Consider the following 23178-nt stretch of genomic DNA (forward strand, 5'->3'; position numbering starts at 1 on the left):
CAGGAGTCACGGGCTGGAGGTCACATGCCAGGCCTCAGCAGCCACTTGGCAAGTTCAAGGTTACCATTACTTACTTCACTCACATAGGCAAAGTGGCATTTAGAGGCTTAAAACATGGTCTGTTTGGTTTTGCTTTATGAGAAAAAAGACCCGCTTTAAAAAATACACTTGAGCGGGGTGCCGGTGGCTCATGCCTGTCATCCCAGCTACTCAAGAGGCTGGGGGCTGAGGATCGCAGTTCAAAGCCAGCCCGGACAAGAAAGTCGAAGAAACTCTGATCTCCAATGAACCACCAGAAAACCGGAAGTTGCACTGTGGCTCAGGTGGTAGAGTGCCAGCCTTGAGCTGAAGAACTGAGGGACAGCGCCCAGGCCCTGAGTTTAAACCCCATGACCACCACCACCACCAACAACAACAACAAAAATCATTGAAAGCTGGCATTGGTGGCTCACGCCTGTCATCCCAGCTACTCAGGCTGAGATCAGAGGATAATGATTTGAAGTCAGCCCAGATAGAAAAGTCGCGGTGAGACTCTTATCCCCAGTGAACCACCCAAAAGCTGGAAGAGGAGCTGTGGCTCAAGTGGTAGAATGCTAGACTTGAGCACAAAAGCTCAGGGACAATGCCCAGGCCCTGAGTTCAAGTTTAGGTCCCAGGCTCTGGGACCAGAAAAATAAAAAAGCTTTTAAATCACATCAATGTGGCCATCATAGAGTTCCATGAGCGCCACTGCTTGGGAGAAAAGTGGAACAGAGAATGCAGAACAATAAAGAGACGGCACAGGATGGAGGAGCCTCGGTGCGGCTTGCTGGATAAAGAAAGTGCCCAGCTGCCTGCGGACATGAAGTGGAGTGGTGGCAGTACCTCTGCCCACATTCAGTGGTAGACGCCCCAGGACTGCAGCCAGGCACACCCCCAAAACAGCGTCAGTCTAAGGGCAGTCAACAGCATGCACATCTTTTTGTGTGTGTGCCAACCTCCCGACTTGAACTTGTGGCCTGGATGCTGTCTTTGAGCTCTTCTGCTCAAGGCTGGTGCTCTACCACTTGAGCCACAGTGCCACTTCTGGCTTTCTGGTGGCTCATTGGTGATAAGAGTCTCATGGATTTCCTGCAGGGGCTGGCTTTGAACCACAATCTTCTGATCTCAGCCTCCTGAGTAGCTGGGATGCCCGGCATGAGCCATGGTGCTGGGCCTAAGAGGGGAGGGTAAACAAAGTCCTCTCGGAGGCCAGTGATGTCAAGTGACAGAAAACTGTCCAGCTTCTCCCCTGACCTCTGACCTCTGCTGCTCACCTTGTTGAGGACATCCAGCTGGCAGCCCAGGTAAAGGTTGGGAAGGATTCGGGTCGGCCCAGTGTTGGCGACAGGGAGACATGGCTGAGAGATGCAGGTGGGCACCAGGGTGGCCTTCCCTTCACAGAGGCCCGGGAAGCAACGCGAGAACTCGGCGAACCCACCTGAGGACAGACGGAGGGGCCACGTGTCACCCATGGGCAGACATCAGAGGTCACGCATCACCACACAGGTCCTATCTAGAGAGACTGTGCTGGCCAAGGCTGGCCAGCCAGGTGCAGAGCGATAGCCCCACATGTGTGAGTTATATCTGCGCGGAATCTGCATGCGTGGCTTCCTTTCTAACTGTCCAGCCAGACCCAGTCCCCCTTCCTCCCACTGCGGCCCCACCCTGAATATCCAGTCTGCGCCATGCTGACTCTTCCAGTCTCCAGATGCCTCATTTGGTAAAACTGCCGAGGCCCTGGGCTCCCACTTTGCCATTGATAAGACCAGGGCACCGCTGTCCACCATTGCCCTGGGGTGCCAAGGGGCACTGGGCATCAGGCGTGTGGTGGGACGGAGGTCTCGGTGGTGCCTCCTGTGTTCAGCACAATGACCAGGGCCTGGCATCATCAGAGGGAGGCCTCCTCCCCCGACCCATGCATGGCTAGACCCACAGCTAGCCGCTGACTCGCAGCACAGGGGTCGGCCAAGTGCCCACGCCCTGGGCCATGCCCCGCCCAGCACCATGCCCCGCCCAGCGCCCGGGCCCAGCACATGCCTCACCAGGCATGTGACTTCTGCTCACAAAATAGAGCAAGCCCTTTGCCCAGGGAACCATAGCACACACTCGCGTGTCAAAGGCTCCACAGAGTCGCCAAAGAAACGGCTTTTATCTATAAGCTATTACAGGCCCATCTGACCACAGGATCCCCTAAAACCTGGCTAAACTCACACCCCTGAGATGTCAGACGAGACCACGGCAGGCACAGGAGTGGAGTCAGAATTCCTCATTGCAGCATGTCACCATGCTGGCACCGGTGCCCACTGCCAACGCCGGCACTGATGCCCGCTGTTCAGATTTATCATCTTTCTTCCACGAGTGTTTCTCTCCTGCCTGGTACCTCTGACCCTTGCTCCAGCCATAATCAAGGACAGGGAGTCACTGCCACAGCGCTGGAGGTCCCACCGCACAAGCGGTGGTCACAGAGCACAGTGCCACCTGTCTGTCTGCCTGTCACACTCGCACGGCGTGGGCCCCAGGGCACCTGCTCTTGAAGGTTGTGTGTGGCTCAAGGGCAGCTGAAGTTTAAAACATTCAGCACTGGGCTGGGAAGGTGGCTCAGTGGTAGAGCGCTTGCCTTGCATGCCTGAGGCCCTGGGTTCGATTCCTCAGCACCACATAAGCAAAAAGAAAAAAGCCGGAAGTGGCACTGTGGCTCAAGTGGTAGAGCGCTAGTCTTGAGCTGAAGAGCTGAGGGACAGCGCCCAGGCCCAGAGTTCAGGCCCCATGACGGGACCCAAAATCAAACAAACAAACAAAAAAACATTCAGCACACCTGAGGCATGCATGACTTACAGACCACTACATTCTAGCACAGCCCAGAGGAAAGGCCTTGCCCCTCCCCGTTCCAACCAGCAGCCCTGTGTTCTAAAAATGCCACTGGGGATTCCACTGTGGGGAGAAAATAAAATACATGTAACACCTCTGCTGAACAGTTCAGAGTGCGGGCTTGCTTCTCTCTCCTTTGACCCCTTGCTTAAAATTGTAGAGGTGAACACAGAAGCAGTGGTATTTCAGCTTTGTGGCATTCAAATTTCTTTAAGTCCCAAATTCTAAAGCAGATCCCTGTGTGTGTGTGTGTGTGTGTGTGTGTGGTGTGTGCGTGGGTGGGTGCGCACACACGCGCGCGCGCGTGCTCAAGTGCCAGTCTTGGGGTTTGAACTCAGGGCCTGGGCTTTAACAATTTGAACCACTTCTGGCTTTTTGGTGGTTCATTGGAGATGAGAGTCTCGTGGGCTTTCCTGTGCGGGCTGGCCTGACTTTGGTTTTCAGATCTCAGCCTCCTAAACAGCTAGGATGACAGGCGGGAGCCTGACCTGATGTTGACTTAAAGATCACTACTGCATACAAAAGTGGAACCAAAAGAAAAAAAAATACAAAAAAACTGGAGTTGGAATGGCTTTGAACTTCCATCCTCCCAACTCCTGCCTCCAAGCAGCCGAGATCACAGGTGTGAGCCAGGGTGGAAGGAGCATGCGTGGAGCAGCTGCACCACCCTATCCTGTGAGCCGGGCAGCAAACGCTGGGGGCCACGGGGTCAGGGGGAGGGAGCAAGAGGGTGGAGCAGAGCCCCAACATGCTCCCCAGGGCACATCTCCCACATGCGTCTCCCAGTGCTTTCTGAAGCCTCCTCACAGCTCAGCATTTCCAACGCTGAGACTGTTTTCCACTTGGAAAACCAAAAAACCCACGGGTAGACCAGGCCGTAATGAAAAGAAGCATCCTTTTCACACACACTACACAGTGAGGAAGGCCCAGGGGGTGACCGCCACTAGCAGTCCACTAGCTCCCTGGGTTTGGGGTGGGCGGACCCTGCTGCTGGGGTGGGCCCCACCAACACAAGGCAGGGAACCCCTCCTGGACTTCGCGGCTCTGAGCCGCCGAATGGCACCAGGAGCTTTGCACACGCAGCTAATAGCACCCCGCAGCCATCAGCCCTGCTCCTCACATCCACAGACCAGGCCACACCCCAGTGAGGAAATCCCAGAGGCTGTAAACCTTTCGTGCCCCTGTGCACGGCCCCCAGGAGCCACCCCGAGGCTTGGCCACCCTGGCCCCACCTGCGAGCAGGTGAACAGAACAGAAGCTCTTCTCCAGTTTCCCCAGCAGCACGGTGAGAAAGCAGTCGGACGACAGGGATGCCATGTCCTGGGAGCTCTGGTCGTAGACTACCACCGTCTGGGTGCCCTCGATGTCCACCTGGAATGCATACAGGCTGTTTAGGGGGACAGGCGGGCAAGGGCTGGCGGGCATCGGCTCATCGCCACAGGCCGTGTAGGACTCTGCCACATGCTGACACCTGATGCCCACTTCGGGCAGTCAATGGGACATGCTTTCTGCCCTTGGCCTAATGCACAGCAATGAAGGCATCGCTGTGTACTGAAACCAAACAATGAGTTCATCTTCATTCCCAGGGTACGGGGGCAAGGGGGGGGCGCGAGGGGGACGGGGGGGGGAGCCATGACCTTCCTGTCCGATGGTCACCCAGGGTGACCTTGAGCCTTGATGCCCTGAAGATGCCAGTGTTAGCACACATCACACCAAACGCCCCTAAGAATCATCAGTTCGAGGGGCTAGGGCAGGCTGGGCGCGGATGCCCACCTTGTGCTTGGCCGAGTGTTGGATGAGCTCAGTGATCAGCACTTTGTCCTGCTGCAGCCGGCGCTTCATGAGCTTGGAGCAGTTGACATTGATGGCATCCAGGATGTGGGAGGTGTTATACTCCACGAACGGCCGGCTGTCGATCAGCAGCACCTTCTCCGCCCCGCTCTCCAGCAGGGCCACCAGCTTCTCGGTGACAATGGGACCTGCAGCTGCGTCATGGGCCATGACCACTGCCGATCCTTGGTTCCTCCTCGGTGCCCGCGGCCCAAGAGGGTGGTGTGCTCACAGGCCCAGCCGCCCCATGGCGGGGACGGGGTCAAGGGGCCCAGGCCTGGCAATGCAGGGCCGATCCCATTTTGGGGGTCCTCCTTGGAAGTCCTGGCTCTTGGTTGGCTCTGGTCCCCCTTACAGCACCAGCCGGGTACACGCTGCCCCAGGCACAGGGGCTTGGGGGCAGCCCAGGCGCTGTACCATCCCCGGCCAAGCCCACTGGGTGACAGCCTGCACAGACAGAGACAAAGCATGGGTCAGACTACAGCATGAACCGGTCCTCGCTCCTCTCAGCCCACACCGAACGCCTTGTTCATTTGAACCAGCCCCAGAAAGCCACCTGGGTATGGTGCAAGGGAAAGTGTGCAAGAGACATTCAAGTTTACCTCCAAGTGTGAAAAGCTCCCAGAAAGCAGCATATTCATGAGTTCTAGTCACCTGGCCCCCAGCACTAAATGGCTGGTGTGCAAATAAAATGACTATAGGGCTGGGAAGGTGGCTCAGTGGTAGAGTGTCTGCCTCGCATGCATGAGGACCTGGGTTCGATTCCAGCAGCATTACATATGCAGAAAAAGCCAGAAGTGGGTGCTGTGGCTCAAGTGGCAGAGCACTCACCTTGAGCTGAAGAGCTGAGGGACAGCGCCCAGGCCCAGAGTTCAAGCCCCACCACCAACAAAATAAATAAATAATAAAAGAACTATAAAGGATTATACACATATGAGAGTAAAAGGACCACAGGCCAGGCACCCATGGCTCCGACCTGATCATAGCCGGAAGCCAACCTGGGCAGAAAATGCCCCATGAGACTCTTATTTCCAATGAACCATCAAAAATTAGAAGTGGCACCATGGCTAAAAGGAGTAGAACGCTAGCTTTGAGCGAAAGAGTTCAGGTATAGCACCCAGGACCCGAGTTCAAGCTTCACGACTGGCAAAAAAAAACTTTTCAAAAAATGAAAGGAAGCTGGGGCCTGGTACCTGTAATCCTAGCTACTCAGGAGGTTGAAATCTCAAGATCGCAGTTTGAAGCCACCCTGGGCAGGAAAAGTCTGTGAGACTCTGATTTCTAATGAGCCACCAAAACACTGGAAATGGAGCTGGGGCTCAAGTGGTAGAGGGCTAGCCACGAGCACAAAAGCTCCGGGATGGTGCCCAGGCCCTGAGTTCAAGCCTCAGTACTGGCACAAAAATAAATAGGTAAACAGATAAATGAATAAAAGAGAGGAAGAAGAATGCTGAGGGCTAGGCGCTGGCCTCTCCCCCTCCCCCCCTCCATCACCCCCCCACCTTTGCCTCTTCTTCCCCATGCTGTATTCTCAAGTCACTGGTCCCTACCCCCCTGAAATCTCAGCCCCTAGCACAGGACCCCAACATCCCTGTGCCTTCTGCCTGCCACATTTCTGTCCCCAGCCATTTCCTGGTGGCAGACAGCGGGAGGAGGAGCTCAGACCTGACCCACCCTCCCCTCCCCCCTTCTCCAGCCCCTCAAGATGCCGGTGGTAGCCCTGTGCACCATGCCTTCCCCCATGCCTTCCCACAGAGGATGTTCCTCAAGACTACCGTGAGTAAAACCCTCCATGATCCAAAAACAATCTGCAGCCCTAACAGACATCTGTGAACCTGTTTCTGATCAACCATGCTTTCCACCGCACCACTCCCTGCCCACAGGGCGAGCCACACCAGCCTCCTCAGACAGTCTCCAACCCAGTGTCCTGTTTCCCAACAGGAGAGGACGGGCCTTGATCACAAGGATGCCCGGGGAAGCACAGAACATGGAAACCTGAGAACACGCGGGAGCAGTCCTCCCTGGCTGAGCCCGCCCCCCTCCCTCTGCCTCCCTCTCTCTGCCTCCACCCACCCTCCCAGCTGGCCTCTGGCGACAAGATCCACGAGACCCACGTGACACAGCAAGGTGGGGGTGAGCAGACACAAACATGTACAAGGTGGAGCAGGACCTGCTCCCATTGCTTCTCGGGGCAGACAACCTGGCAGGACAGCACCCCTCCCCCGGGACCCAGACCCTCCCTGCCCATCTTGCCTGGCAGGGAGCGGGCCGGGCTGAGGCCGCTGGGTCCTGTCCCACTTTTTGCCCCAGCTCAGGTTGCCTATAGTCCTGAATGGCTGCTGACTGGGGCTGTGGGGGCCTGGGGCCTCAGTGATCTTAGTCCTGCTTGTTTACAGAAAGAGACTTTTAGTGGGGTCCCATCCTCCCCGTGCCCCCTTCAACTCCGACTTCTAACATTTCATTCCAAAGGACACCCACAGCCCTGTGGTTTTCAAAGTCTTTTTGAATCGAGTAGGACTTAGATAAAAAGAAAATACTTTATCAATTACCTCCCCCCCCCCACACACACACATACTGGGAAAATCTCACGCAAACTTCCTGAAAGGAGTTGAAAGACTAAAAACTCTTAGATGGATTCACCAGGACTGAAATTAACGTGTAACAAAATCAGTGACAGGGTGCATGCTCTTTCCCATGCCCTGCTCTCTTTCTGTGGTGATGGTCCAATACACCAAGGCTCCCTCACCTCCCCAGGGGCCCTGCCGCCAATGCAGGGTACTCTGGGAAATTCAGGAGCCTCACCCTTTAACTCTGCACAGAGAGGAACTGCAGTCTTCCTATTAGTGACATGCATTGCTCAAGAATTGGAGAGAACACCATTATAAGGAAGATCACAACTAATGTTAGCTCAGTACTAGCTTTCCAACCCTGCCAACATCTATATCTAGTAAGTCTCTATTTATTTATTTATTTTGTCGGTCATGGGGCTTCAACTCTGGACCTGGGCGCTGTCCCTCAGCTCTTCAGCTCAAGGCTGGTGCCCTACCACTTAAGCCACAGCTCCACTTCAGGTTTTCTGGTGGTTCATTGGAGATCAGAGTCTCATGGCCTTTCCTGCCCAGGCAGGCTTGGAACTGAGATCTTCAGATCTCAACCTCCTGCATAGCTAGGATGACAGGCATGCGTCACCAGCACCAGGCTATAAGTCTTGATTTTATAGAATGAAACAGGATAAAATTAAGACATGCTAAGCAAGATGAATGCTTGGAAAACTGTTTAACAAGGAAGTAGCGATTACTTCATTACAATACGGGAAAGTCCCCAGCCAGCACCTGCTCACCCAGTACCAGCTCACCCAGCAACGGCTTACCCAACACTGGCTCACCCAGCACAGGCTCACCTAGCACAGGCTCACCCAGCACTGGTTCACCTAGCACTGATTCACTTAGCACTTTTCTCCAACCCAGCACTGGCTCAGCCAGGACCAGCTAACTCACCCACCGCTAACTCACCCAGCACTATCTCACCTAGCACCGCAGCTACTTCCCAAAGCTCTCAGCTCCTAAGCAGACAGGCACAAGGCTTGAACACATTCCAGGCTTGACCTTGGAGCTCAGACCACACCTGCTCCCAAGGCCCCGGGGCTAAAAATAACTGTGGGGCTGGAGGATGGTGGGAGCCGGGGCCAGGGGGTACTGCAGCCCCCATTACCAGCAGCAACGGGAGACCAGGACTGATCACTAGGGTGTGTGAGTGCGTGTGTTTGAGTGTGTGGCCATGCTGATGCCCAGCTTCCCCACAGCCCATGTGCCGATTTCCGGAGAGGCCAGGCTGGGAAGAAACAGAGCCCTGTGCAGCCCTCCTGGTCCCCACCAGGGGACACGTGTCCCCCACACCTTCTGCCCCCAACCTGCCTGGCAGTGCTGGAGCTGACCCTGGTGGGACCTTTAAAGCCACCCCAGACACCTCCTTCCTCCTGAAGTAGCTCATCTCAGCAGTGTGTCCCAGTGACGTGGGTGTGCAATGCACCACGGAGCCCGCACCCCGGCCCTAGCACGCACACAAGGCAGCAGTGCAGGGTGAAGATCCTCTCCCAACACAGAAAATCACTAGTTAAGTGTCCAACACACTGCTTAGCTGTCCTTGGCCGAAACATGAAAATACCTAATCTCCCCCCCCACACACAGCCCATGCCACACCCCACGCCACACCCCACGTGCGGGTGAACTGCCCTCAGCCATCTGCTAGCAAGCATGTGTAAGCGGGGTAAAGTACAACATTGTAAATGTTCAACTTTTTTCTCTTGCAAAACAGTGCTTGCGTCCTGAGGTTGTAGACCGCATCACAAATGAGCTAACTGGTAATTCCGGGGTTGAAGATGTGAGCTCATGGACTGAACACCAACGAAGTTCATCATCACTTAGGAGTGGAATAAAAACACCACCCAGTGGGGCACCAGTGGCCCACACCTATAAGCCTAGCTACTCAGGAGGCTGAGATCTGAGGATCATGGCTCAAAGCCAGCCCAGGCAATAAAGTCCGTGAGACTCTTATCTCCAATGAACCACCAGAAAGCCGGAAGTGACGCTGTGGCTCAAGAGGTAGAGAGCTCGCCTTGAGCTGAATTGCTGAGGGACAGCACTCAGGCCCAGAGTTCAAGCGCCACAACTGACAAAAAAAAAAAAAAAAATACCACCCAGACTCACCTGTGGGTCTAAAACAGAAACCGGACAATCACATTGTTGAAAGATGTCCCTTTGGACTTTTCTTCATGTTGACACTGCTGACATTTATTCACTTAATGAAACCCACTGACCTTTGCTCTCTCTGACCCCGAGAACATAAAAGGTACAAAGTCGAATCTGAACGGAATGCGCTGGCACAATAAGGAGTTGGAATTGAGACCGAGATGCTCCAAATCTCTAAGCTGTGGAATTCTACCTGGAGCCGTTAACACTGTCCTTTTACAAAATTTTAGGAATTCGCCCCAAACCACACAATTCCTCCGTGGCGGGAGACAGAGCTTTGAGAAATACGACAGTCCTCTTGGGCTTACCAAAATGTTTCCCATTTTAAAACAGGTTTCTAAAGAACACAGAAAGAAACAGATTTCAAGAGATGAGGAATAACGTAGCCTTAAAAATCTGTGATGTAGCCAGGAGCCAGTGGCTCATGCCTGTAATGCTAGCTACGGGGGAGGCTGAGATCTGAGGATCGAGGTTCAAAGCCAGCCTAGGCAGGAAAGTCCGTGAGACTCTTATCTCCAATAAACCACTAGAAAACCGGAAGTGGCACTGTGGCTCAAACAGTAGAGTGCTAGCCTTGAGCTGAAGAGCTGAGGGACAGCGCCCAGGCCCAGCGTTCAAGACCCACAACCGACAAAAAAAAAAAAAATCTGTGATGTAGGGGCTGGTAAGTGGCTCAGTGGTAGAGCGCTTGCCTTGCATGCATGAGGCCCTGGGTTCAATTCTTCAGCACCACATAAGCAGAAAAAGCCGGAAGTGGTGCTGTAGATCAAGTGGTAGAGTGCTCACCTTGAGCTGAAGAGGTGAGGGACAATACCCAGGCCCCACAACCTAAATAAATAAATCTGTTATATAGCCGGGCACCGATGGCTCACACCTGTAATCCTAGCTACTAAGGAGGCTGTGATCTGAGGATCATGGTTCAAAGCCAGCCAGGGCAGGAAAGTCTGTGAGATTCTTGTCTCTAATAAACCACCAGAGAACTGGAAGTGGCACTGTGGGTCAGGTGGTAGAGTGCTCACCTTGAGCTGAAGAGCTGAGGGACAGTGCCCAGGCCCAGCTATTCAACAAACCTGCTGTGGGCAGGCGCTGCCACTGGGGAGTGGGGTGAAAGGCAGTACCTAGTACCCGAGCTGCCAGAAAATTTGGCCTTCCTGGGGCCCGTGGGCCAGGCTTTTCCCACAGAGGCAGGTGACAAAGAAAGGCGAGGGCAGAGTGAGGGGCAGGTTGCCCACATTCCCAGAAGAGGAGGGAAATGGTCCACAGGGGCTTCGGGTGGACAGCCCTCATGGCTCATCTTGCCTTGTAAGGGGGCGCAGGGAGGTGGGCCCTAAATTGAGGAGCCCCCTAGAGCAAAGACAAGTGAGATTTCCTAGGAAGCTCCTTTAAACGAAGAGGCAGAAAGCAGAGAAGGCCAGGGCCACGCTCACCCCTAAAAGTCACTAAGCAAATACTTGTTCATGCTAATAACAAAGACATCACTAGCAGAAGAATAGATCTTTTGTCTAGAAAAAATGTCTATGAGGCTCAGAAACCAAAGTCCCTGTCTTAATGAATGAACGAAGGTCATGCTCATAATAAAAGAATCGCCACTGACTTGTAACATTTTATCGAAAACTTAAACTACTTTTTCCTGGCAACACAAATGCCACAATACCCAATACTTGGTATTTGAACACTCCCCTCAAATACACTTCTTTTTAAACTAACACCACAATGACTACATCCTACAACAAAGCCACAAAAGCCGGTAGGCCCCATCTCCCCTTTGGGCTGCTGGCGCAAGATGAGGGGCTTTCTGCTGTGCAGGATCCTTATTGTCAGTTTTAGAACCAAAAAGCTGCTGGGCGCCGGTGGCTCACGCCTATAATCCTAGCTACTCAGGAGGCTGAGATCTGAGGATGGAGGGCAGGAACATCTGTGAGACTCTTATTTCCAATAAACCACTAGAAAACCAGAAGTGGTGCTGTGGTTCAAGTGGTAAAGCGCTCCCCTTGAGCTGAAGAGCACAGGGACAGCGCCTAGCCCCAGAGTTCAAGCCCCACGACCGACCGCCCCCCCCCCCAAAAATAATTAAGCTTCCCGAATAAGCTTCTCAGTCATCCACAGGATCAAAAACAAACACAATTGCTTTAAATACCAATAAGGGTTTCAGTACTAGGACAAGGTTCCTAAACCAATATTTAGGAATCTGGTGGTAATGAAATTAGACACTGTTCCTAAGCAGTTCAAAGTGATTCTGGGGTTCATGGGCAGCTCTGCATTTTATTCTGAAAAATTCTCCCTTAAATACCTGGGGGTTCATTGGAGTTAAAGAGTCTCACTTCCCTGCCTGGGCTGGCTTTGAACTGTGATCCTCAGATCTCAGCCTCCACTCATCGAGTCCCTGACACATTGCTCTTGTTTTTTATTTAAAAAAAAAAAAGTGAGAGGACAAGCAAATGCTCCTGGCTACTCCCCCCCTCCCCCGACTCCCATACCACCATCTCTGGGGACCCCACTTTATGGGGCTCCTGCCCCACCATGGCCCTGCCCACAGCTGTGGGGATTCCCCCACAGCAGTCACCCCATGAGCCATGAAGACAACGCCATTGCTGGCACGCATGGACAGAGCTAAAGAAGACCCTGCTCGGCCCCGCTGTTCATGGAGACTTCCAAGCGGCGGTAAACGGGTTTAGAGCCATTTTCCACAGAGGGTGACACATGTTGGGGGGCGAGGTATTGCGGTGCCGTCGCAGTGACGTCGTGGGGATGCGGTGATGTCACGGGGTGGCCACGGACCTGACGCACCAACCAGCATCTTACTGGCCCCGCTTCTCAGACACGCGTGGGTGCCGCCCCGGTCAGAGCCCCATTCCCCTCCCACGCGGGGCAGAGCCTCCGCAGTACCGGGCCCCAGGTGAACGCCTCCGAGTACAAACATCCACAAGTGGGTGCAGGTCAGCGCTGTGATCCACACTCACTGAGGTCAGCACCGTAACTGACCACTCACCAAGATCAGCACCATGACTGACCACTCACCGAGATCAGCACCGGGACCCATGCTCACTGAGGCCAGGACCATAACTGAACACTCACTGAGGTCAGCACTGTGACTGACCACTCACAAAGCAGATCAGCACCGCAAGTGACCACACACTGAGGTCAGCACCACGACCCATGCTCACTGAAGTCAGGACCATAACTGACCACTCACCGAGATCAGAGCACAACCATGCACTGCAATCAGCACCGCGACTCATGGTCACTGAGGTCAGGACCAGGACCGACCACTCACTGAGATCAACACCGTGACCGACGCTCGCCGAGGTCAGCATGGTGACTGACCATGCACCGAGATCAGCACTGCACAGAAATCTGCACAGCGACCCACGTTCACCGAGCAGATCAGCACCATGACTGACCACTCACCAAGATCGGCACCATGACCAACCGCTCACCAAGCAGATCAGCGCTATGATTGACTGTTCACCGAGCAGATCAGCACCGTGACTGACCACTCATTGAGCTCTGGGTACCACATCACACACACACACACACACACACACACACACACACACACACACACACACACACACACACACACACACACACACACACACACACACACCTACATGGAGACTATTTAGACCCACCCCATCTTTTTCCCTACATATCTGTGTGTACCTGCCTTTCTCCATGAACCTCAGCCAAAACAATGGGTCCACACAGATGGAACGTAGAAGCTATTATGCCAGCAGACCAGGCATTTCCCAGTCCTGGACTGCCCAGCACCACACAGCCCTTACCACACTAGACATGATGTTAATGTTCCCATAAAAAACAAATGGCAGCCGAGCGCCCGTGGCTCACGCCTGTAATCCTAACTACTCAGGAGGATGAGATCTGAGGATGGCAGTTCAAAGCCACCCCAGGCAGGAAAGTCTGTGAGACTCTCATCTCCAATGAACCACCAGAAAACCAGAAGTGGCGCTGTGGTTCAAGTGGTAGAGCACTAGCCTTGAGTTGAAAAGCTGAGGGATAGTGCCCAGGCCCAGAGTTCAAGCCCCACGACCACCACCAACAACAACAAAAAAATATATATATAAGCTATATAGAAGGTTAATTATCAAATAGGTTCTGACTGTGTGTGGATATTCAAATTTCCACATCGATATCAGTCATCAGAGTGTCTCAGGCTGCAGGTTCACAGAGCAATGGGACTGCAGCCAGCCTCTATAACTTCCTTGCTCATCAGTCACCTGAGGTAGAAACTTTTCTGCAGCTTACTGTCCTCTCCTGTCAGACTGTAAGTTCCAGAAGGCCAAAACCCTTCTGTCTTGTTTTCCCTAGCATGGACGGTGCATTTGGTTGAGGGGTGACAGAATCCTGCACATTATTAGAAGGATGGACAGACCCAACTCCCCAGGCCGGACTCCAGTTCTGTTATCACTGAGATCTGAGAATCATGGTTCAAAGCCAGTCTGGGCAGGAAAGGCTGTAAGACTCTTATCTCCAATAAACCACTAGAAAACCTGAAGTGGCCCTGTGGTTCAAGTGGTAGAATGCTCACCTTGAGCTGAAGAGTTAAGGGACCATGTCCAGGCCCAGAGTTACAGACTGACAAAACAAAAACAAAAACAAAACCCACTAGAATGAGTCCTCCTCCATCCTGGAAGTTTCCAGGATTTTAGTGTGTGTGTATGTGTGCGCGCGCGCATGTGTGCGTGTGTGCACACGCGTGCGTGTACATTGGCCCTAGGGTTTCAACTCAGGACCTGAGTGCTGTCTCTGAGCTCTTTTGCTCAAGGCTAGGGCTCTCACTTCTGGCTTTTTAGTGGTTAATTGGAGATAAGAGCTTCACAGACTTTCCTGCCAGGGCTGGCCTCAAACTGGGATTCTCAAATCTCAGCCTCCTGAGTAGCTGAGATTAAAGGGGTGGGCCACCAGCTCATAGCCATACCTCCCTTCTTGTAGCTGAGGTACGAAAGGGGTTCCCATTCATGCCAAGTTGTCTATTTACTTCTCTACTAGTCCAGTGAGCTTTGGACTTTGGCCTCATTCAGTCTGCCTTAGATCCTTCCTTTAAACAGCTCTTGTTCCCTCTGGTCCTTTACATAACTGAATTACTAACCCTATCTCAATCTCTGGTGTGTGAGGACCACACTTCTTTAAGTTCAGCCAGTCTTTAAGGCCTTCCCCTCTATTTACATCACAATACAACACAACAACAAAATTGGGTTAAATGACAACAAACACTGGAAAATATCCTTATGAAATTTACTTTCTGAATCTCATTTTTTGCGTAAGCCCAGTGTTAGTAAGATTCTATCAGGCTCAATTTTAAAATCCAGTGCAATTTTGAACAAAGAAAAAGTTAAAGCTAGCCAGGCACCAGTGGCTCATGCCTGTAATCCTAGCTACTCAATAGGCTGAGATCTGAGGGTCACAGTTCAGAGCCAGCCTGAGCAAGAAAGTCCGTGAAACTCTTATCTCCAATAAACCATGAAAAAACCAGAAATGCAGCTGTAGCTCAAGTGGTTGAGCACTAGCCTTGAGCTGAAGAGCTGAGGGACAGCGCCCAGGCCCAGAGTTCAAGCCCATAACCGACTAAAAAAAAAAAAAAAAAGAAAGAAAAAGAAAAAGTTAAAGCCAACTAAGCAAGTACTGGTGTTTTTTTTTTTTTCCCCCCTAGGAAATCTTTTTAACTTGTTCTTCAGGCTGCTGGAGTCTGTTGTAAAATGTGGTTTTTTCCCTGATTGCCTTTCCTTGACATTCTGATCCAAGCAAGTTTGCCCTACGTCCATTTACATTTCCAAACGTGTGTGTGTGTGTGTGTGTGTGTGTGTGTGTGTGTGTGTGTGTGTCCTGAGCACTGTCCTAGAGCTTTGTGCTCAAGCACTCTATCCCTTGAGGCACAGCTCCACTTCTGGATTTTTAGTGGTTTATTGGAGATAAGAGTCTCAAGGACTTTCCTGTCCTGGCTGGCTTTGAAACGTGATCCTCAGATCTCACCTCAGATCTCAGCCACCTGAGTAGCTAGGATTATAGGCGTGCGCCACGGGTGCCAGGCACAATATTCTTGTTTTGAAGTTTGGAAAGCTGTAGCTCAACTACCTGTGAGTTAGCTCAGAGGTGAAGAGAAGCATTCTCCGCCCATACAGCTGCTGCCTGGAAGCCTCTGGAATCCACACTGTGCACCCCACCTTGCTCTTACAGGTGCTCAGTTGGGGTCACAGCTGAGCAGCAGTCAGGGACTTCCCAGAGTGAAGAGGGCGCAGCAGGCAGAGGCCTAGCCCCATGCCCCACCAAAAGTACGCACTAACTGAACATTCTAGAAAACCTGTAAGATTTCCAATTAGAGGTTAAAAAAGAAAAAAAAAAAGTTCCATCTCAACACTACAGGTGACACAGGTTCCGTATGTCTGAAAGTAGGTTTAGTAGTGCTGGGACCAACTACAATTCAAGACCAGTTCATTTCTAATTCTCCCCAGTGTGAAACACTAAGCGCCAATTATTTTACCTAAAAGCCAGCTCCGACTGGAGTTATTTAGTTCCGGCACCCCCTTTTTTGGGGGGGGGGCCTGAACTCTGGGCCTGGCCGCTGGCCCTCAGCTCTTCAGCTCAAGTCTAGAGCTCTACCACTTGAGCCACAGCACCACTTCCAGCTTTTTGCTTATGTGGTGCTGAGGAATCGAACCCAGGGCCTCAGGAATGCAAGGCAAGCACTCTACCACTGAGCCACCTTCCCAGCCCCAGCCCCACCCCTTCTTTTAACCTAAGATACTGTGAATGACAACAAAATTCACGCCTGTAATCCTAACTACTCAGGAGGCAGGAAAGTCTGTGAGACACTTATCTCCAATAAACTACTAGAAAACCGGAAGTGGCCCTGTGGCTCAAGTGGTAGAGTGCTCACCTTGAGCTGAAGAGCACAGGGACAGGGCCCAGGCCCAGAGTTCAAGCCCCACTACTGGAAGAAAAAACAAAAAAAAACAAAAAAACCCCACAACTCTGCTACTGGCTTTTTGGTAGTTCATTGGAGATGAAGACACGAAGACACTCACAGACCTTGCTGCGCACCCCCTTTGTCTCCCCTTCTCCCCCTTCAAACCTCAGTGTGTTCAGTCCTCCGATCTCAGCCTCCTGAGTGGCTGCGATTACAGGCGTGTGAGCCACTGGCGCCCAGCACAAACAAAACCCCAGTATTTTCCCAAGCAGTCTTCCACGTACAGACTCAGTACTTCCCACCACTTTTTCTCTGGTGCCCTAGTGACTCTCTTGACTACAACACTCACATAAAGCGGTGGATTCTTAGTTTTCCTAATTAATTCTCCAGGCCACTGCTCTCACAGCACACACACACACACACACACACACACACACACACACACACACACACACACACACACACACACACACACACACACACACACACACACACACCAGCCCTAAAGCGCGGCCTTCCCCTGCCCTGCTCATCAATGTTATACCTTCTTTTAACACGTACCTGCACTTCCAGACTCGGGTGGGTGTGTGCAGAGGCCTGGGGAGCCGAGCCTCCTTCGGCCCCCCTCGGCCCCCCGAGCCCGGGAAGCAGCTTCCTGCACCCCATCGCCCAAACCCAGGTTCGGACCGGCGGCAGCAGATTGTGCATACACACACACGTTGAGAAAGACGAAGCACACCTGGCAGCAGATTGTGCACACACACACACACACACACACACACACACACACACACGTTGAGAAAGACGAAGCACACCTGGTCATTTCCTAAACAGGTCTGATGGGTTTGGCCGGCGGGGTGCGGGGCCGGCGAGGCGCACCGCAGCTCCCCCCACCGGGGTTCCGGGTCCCGCCAGGCGCACCCCGGCACCCCGCGGCACAGGTGTCCCCCACGCCGGCCAGCCCCTCGGCCTTGCGAAGCTCTCCCAGCCATCCTGAGCACTTCCCAGGACCTCACGCTTCCCTGCTTCAGTCTCTGCACACACACGGGCATACGGGCTAAGTGTGCAAAGGGGCTGCGGTGAGTGAGCGCAACACCTGCGGGTGGGGGGCGGGGGAGGGGCTCCGCCCCTCCTGGGACCCCCGCCCCGCCCCCTATCCTCACACCACACAGGTGCTCGGCGCTTCCATCTCTCAAGACACCCCTGAACCCCCGGAGCCGCCTGAACCCCCCCCTGAATGCCTTGAACCCCGATCCAGAGTTCCAGCGGGGCCCCGGGGTGAAGGGGTCCGGGGTGAGGGGTGAGAAGTGAGCGGGCCCAGGGTGAGGGGAGCGGGGATCCGGGGTGAGGGGAGCACGGTGGGGAGTAAGGGGAGCGCGGATTGGGGTGAGGGGACCGGGGTGAGGGGAGCGAGGGTGAGGGGCGAGGGGAGCGGGGGTCGGGTGAGGAGAGCGGGGTTCGGGGTTCGGGAACCGGGGCCCCGCGTGCGCCCCGCGGTGAGGGGAGCGGGGCCCGGCGGCGCTCGCGGCTTGGCCTGCGGGGTCCCGTCCGGTCCGGCCCGCGCCCCGCCGCCCGCGCCCCGCTGCTGACCTCCGGCCTCCGGGTCCGCGCGGGCCGAGTCCCCGGCGTCCGGCCCGGCGCCCGCCCGCGGCCCACCGGCCGTCCCGGGCCGTCGCTGTCGCCGCGTCCCCGTCTTCTCGCCGAGGGACCGGGGCCCAGGCGGCTGCTCTCGACTCGCCGGAAAAGGTCGAGAAGCGGGAGGAAGGGGTCGGGACCGGCCGGGCGCGGGGCGCGGGCCGCGGGGCGGGCGGGCGGGGGCGGGGGTGCGGGCCGAGCCGCGGGTCAGGAAACTTCAAGCGCCGATGAGGTCATCGGTTTAAAAATAAAGCGATGGCGTCACTTGAAACCAATCCCAGTGAATGAACTCAGCGGATCCCCGAGGAGGGCGGGGCCGGCAGGCCGGGGCGGGGCCGCGACTCGCGGAGGGGCGGGGCCTCGGGGAGGACGCCGCCGCAGGGCTCCGCGCTGGGAGGGGCGGGGCCTCGGAGAGGTGGTCCCGTGCAGGGTGGGGGCGGGGCCTCGGGGAAGGCGCCGCGCGAAGGGGGCCGGGACCTCAGGGAGGGCCTCCGTGCAGGGAGGGGCGGGGCCTCGTGGAGGGCGTCCCTACAGGGAGGGGGCGGGGCCTCGGGGAGGGTAGCGCGGGTAGGGAGGGGCGGGTCTTCAGGGAGGGCGTCCTTGTAGGGAGGGGCGGGGCCTCGGCGAGAGGCGGGGACGGAGGGGGCGGAGGGGAAGCGGGGAGGCCCGGGAGAAAGGGGCGGGACCTCGGGGAGTGGAGGGACCGCCCGGGAAGGGGCGGGGCCGTTCTGGGCGGGGCCACGACGGCGCGGGCGGGCCTTGTGTCTGGAGGGGCGGCGAGGAGGAGGCGGGAAGGGGGCGTGCAGCGGGGGGGGGGGGTGGTTGGGAGGAGGGTGGGCGGGGGGGGTGGTTGGGAGGAGGGTGGGCGGGGCGGCGCGCTCCGGGCTTGCGCTTCACACCCCCGGAGGTGGGGCCGAGGCCCGCGCGGCCGCGCACTCGGAGTGCGCTCGTCGTGGGAGGCCCCACGTGGCCGGCCCCTGGACTATTTGTAGTCGCAGGCGCGGTGACGTCACGGCGCAGCGCGCCGGCGCGGCGACGCACGCCGCCTGAACTCTCTCTTTGGAACAAACCTCTTCTGCGTGATCGGGTGGTAGTCGTCGTTCACGCGTTCTCGACTCTTCTCCCGCCGATCTTTCCTGAAGATCTGGCCCCACTGGGGTGCAAAGGCGAGGGCAGAGGCGACGCCCTGAGGGCGGGGACCGGGCAGGCCTCACGGGGACCCCTGAGGGCGAGGACCGGGCAGGCCTCGCGGGGACCCGGGGCTGAGGTGTCGGGGTCCCCGTTCCAAGCCAGCCCAGGCAGGATCGTGGCGGAGACCCTGGTCTCTCAACCCGCAGAAAAGCCCGCGGTGGAGATCTGGCTGCGGGGATACATCGCCAGCCCTGAGCAGAAAGCTCCGGGACAACACCCCAGGCCCCGAGTTCGAGGCCCAGGACCGGCAAATGCGCATGCAAAAGTAAGAATGGCAAAGGACCTCGCTTGAAGAAGCATCGTGGAACACCCCCGTGAATGCTTCCGGCTCATTTCTCTCGGGAGAACAAGGGTTCCCGCTGAAGATGGGGACAGCCGGGCTCTGCTCTGTGACAAGGCCGCAGACGCACACCTATGGGGCCTGTGTCTTGACCTCTGCTGACCCAAGGTCTCTCCCATCCTAACCCTCTTGTGAGCCAGGAGTTAGAGCTGTAGCTCCACGGGGACCCTGGAAAGAGACATCTATAAACCCACTGGCCGTGTCTACTATTCAAAATCCACTGGAGTCCGGAGAGAAAAGACAGCGAGGTGGGAAGAAGGGAACCTGGCCAGGGGAGGGTGGGTGGACCAGAGAGGTCCCCAGGACAGTGTTACCTTGTCCCCTTCCCGTTACCTCCATTTCTCAGAGATGCCTGAAAACTTCCCACCCCTTCTCCATTTATACACTTGTGGAACGGCTGCTGCACATGAGTTCTTCGAGGAGCCTCTTCGTGACAAATAAATTAGGAAACAAGACACCAATGATTATAAAAACGGATTAAAAAAATCTCAGCTGATGGGCTGGAAAGGTGGCTCAGTGGTAGAGCGCTTGCCTTGCATGCATGAGGCCCTGGGTTCGATTCCTCAGCACCACATAAGCAGAGGGAAAAAAAAGCCGGAAGTGGTACTGAGGCTCAAGTGGTAGAGTGCTATCCTTGAGCTGAAGAGCTGAGGGACAGCGTCGAGGCCCAGAGTTCAGGCCCCACGACCAGACCCCCCCAAAAAAAGTCTCAGCTGATAATTGAATGGCACCCAACATTGATGAAAATACTGGAGAGGCCTGGGAAGTTGGCTCAGTGGTAGAGTGCTCACCTAGCACGCATGGAGCCCTGGGTTCAATTCCTCGGTACCACATACACAGAAAAAAACAGAAATGGTGCTGTGGCTCAAGTGGTAGAGTGCTAGCCTTGAGCAAAAGCAGCTCAGGGACAGCGTCCAGGCCTTGAGTTCCAGCCCCAGGACTGGTAAAAAAAAAAAAAAAAAAGTAAAAATTATTTCTATGCACAAGCCCCTGGAAAGGAAAGATGGGAAGCTGAACTCAAAGCCATCAGAGTCCAAAGACCCATAGAATCCACAAGGTGTGGCCGCCCCTGGCATCTGTGGGGTGAAGGTCCAGGGCCAGACCTGGCTGGAGATAAGGCTTTGCAGTTTATTGGCTGGTTTCTCTGCAGGCTTAGTCTGTGGTGAGATCACCAGGGGAGGAGAAAAGTGGTTAGGAAGCAGTAGACAAGCCCAGAGATGGGGAAGAAGGAACTTGGGGCCTAGAGAAAAAGCAATACTGACCTTCAGCCCAGGAAGAAGTGTTGGTAGAGGCCCTCCAAGCCTGCTTTAGCAGATATGTCAGGGCAGGAAGATTTACTGAAGACCAAGTGGCAAGATTTCAGTCACTGCAAAGAAAAGGAAGAAAGTGGACACAAGGAATCAGGGAGTGCCTGCCAGCCTGCTACCCACAAAGGGGGAGACCCAGTCCGGGCTCCAGGAGATGAGAACTAGGCCCTGCCTGAAACATGACTGAGTTCAAACCCCAGTACTACTAGAAGAAGGGAGGAAGGGAGGAAAATAGAAACAATAGGACCTGTTCTTTCCACAAGGTTGAGTGTTAAAGGAGAAAAATCAGGAGACAGGGTGGTGAGGACCTACAGAGATTCCCCGGGACCCAAAGATGTCACTAAAGTTTGCTTTTGTTTTGTACAACAAGCAACTGTTAAAAGAGAGGGAGAAAAAGCCAGCACCGGTGGCTCATGCTTATAATTCTAGCCACTCAGGAGGCTGAGATCTGAGGAGTGCAGTTCAAAGACAGCCCAGGAAAGAAAAATCCATGAGACTCATTTGCAATGAACCACCAAAAAGCCAGAAGTAGAGCTGTGACTGAAGTGGTAGAACACTAGCCTTGCCTGGAAAAGCTCAGGGACAGCACCCAGGCCCTGAGTTCAAGACCCAGGACCAGCACACAACTACAAATACACACATACACATGTCTACCTCCTTGCGTTGATGGGAAGGCTGTGTTTAACTGGGGAACACCAGATGTAATTAAGTACTAGTGGTAAAGCGCTCTCCTTACAGGGATAGCACCTAGGCCCAGAGTTCAAGCCCCACGACTGACCAAAATAAAAACACAAAGAACTCAGGTAGTCTCTGGAAATGTCTGGTCTTTGTGGCTGGGAGGGAAAGAACTCAGGAAAGTGACCTCAGGTATTGACTGTGGTGCCATTCCTTCTGGACCAGGGTACCCGTGTCCTACCTATATTTTCTTGGCTCCATTCTGCTGCTAACACCACAAAGAATGGCAAGGCCCCCAACACAAACCAGTTACTAAAATGAAAAAGTATTAGCGAGGCACTGGGGGCTCATGCCTGTCATCCTGGCTACTCAGGAGGCTGAGATCTGAGGATCAAGGTTCGAAGTCAGCCCAAGCAGAAATGTCTGTGATATTTTGTCTACAATTAACCAGAAAAATACAGGACTAGGTGTGTGCACAGAAAGATAGTCTCCTTGATAGGGCTTTTAAAAAATAATGATTTGTTACTGTTAGTCTATTGTACAGAGGGACTACCATTTACTTTTTAATGAATTTTTATTTCCCCAAACGTGTCTCACAACAGTTACCACTGAGACTTTTCTTTGTGTCTTCTAGTTAAATTATTTTGAGTGGCTCCACAAGAGAATAAAATCTAGTCTGTGTTTTCAGGAAACACAGCTAGCTTGGTATCACAGATTAACAAGACCGGGGTGATTCTGAAGGCTGAACCTCCAGGTGCAGAGCAGGTAAAGGAGGCTGCGGTGACCTTGAGAACTGGGGCAGAGACAATGCGTTCACCTGGCATCTGGACCAGTCTTTCTTGTTCCTCTCTGTGATTGACTGATAGGGTCTTTCTTGTCCCTCTCGGTTTACTTGATGGATTGGGTCTTTCTTGGCTCTCTCTGTGATTGATTTATTGGTTAATGAGGTCTTTCTTGTCCCTGTGATTGGTTGATTGGTTGATTGGGTCTTTCTTGACCCTGTGATTGATTGGGTCTTTCTTGGCCCTCTCTGATTGATTGGGTCTTTCTTAGCCCTGTGATTGATTGATTGATCAGGCTTTTCTTGTCCCTCTCATTGATTGGTTGATTGATTGGGTCTTTTTTGTCCCTCTCTGATTGATGGATTGATTGGGTCTTTCTTGGCCCTCTCTGATTGATGGCTTGATGGGTCTTTCTTGGCCCTCTCTGATGGATGGATTGATTGGGTCTTTCTTGGCCCTCTCCGTGTTAGACTGGGAAATCCCTGTGTGAGAATCTCTCCCACAGTGGGAAGGTGCTCAGGTTTGCAGGACCTTCCTCCTCCATTGCATCTTGATGGGCACTCAGGCGAGGGTAAAACCCTCCTATGCAAACACTGGCCTGCTGGTTTGCTTCCAGCCAGGGGAAGTTTCATGCAAAACCAGTTTCACCATGGGGCAAATGTTGTGTAAGGGAACTTGGGGAACTGGTCAAAGGCAAAGCTGGTCACAGCAGTCACCGTGAGAGTCAAACTTGAATGCGGACACCTTCCTGTCTGTGTCTGCTGGCGGAGGCCGGCCTCCACCCTCACCTGCCTCCTCCTTTATGAGAGCAGGGTCTCTGCACCTAGTACTCCTCCAGCCTCTTGGGGCCTCAGGA

The 23178-nt window shown here is 54.2% G+C and overlaps 1 protein-coding gene across 2 annotated transcripts in view; it reads right to left on the minus strand.

Annotated features, from left to right (window-relative positions):
* LOC138805067 (dual specificity protein phosphatase 16-like) overlaps window positions 1-23178 on the minus strand; it is a 29246-nt gene that overhangs the window by 4506 nt on the left and 1562 nt on the right. Inside the window, exons 2-5 of one of the 2 annotated variants that reach the window (XM_069989631.1) lie at window positions 20821-20924; window positions 4663-5166; window positions 4122-4260; window positions 1296-1459 (exon numbers count right to left, since the gene is read on the minus strand). In XM_069989631.1, the coding sequence (XP_069845732.1) occupies window positions 1296-1459; window positions 4122-4260; window positions 4663-4890 (531 nt within the window). In that variant the 5' untranslated portion in view covers window positions 4891-5166; window positions 20821-20924. Of the gene's footprint in view, window positions 1-1295; window positions 1460-4121; window positions 4261-4662; window positions 5167-17982; window positions 18347-20820; window positions 20925-23178 lie in introns of those variants that run through there. The other variant, XM_069989630.1, reaches the window with a different exon arrangement.

This window comes from Dipodomys merriami, unplaced genomic scaffold, assembly GCF_024711535.1.
Source record: "Dipodomys merriami isolate MVZ:Mamm:240054 unplaced genomic scaffold, mDipMer1.0.p SCAF_384, whole genome shotgun sequence".
In the NCBI taxonomy this organism is placed as follows: Eukaryota; Metazoa; Chordata; class Mammalia; order Rodentia; family Heteromyidae; genus Dipodomys; species Dipodomys merriami.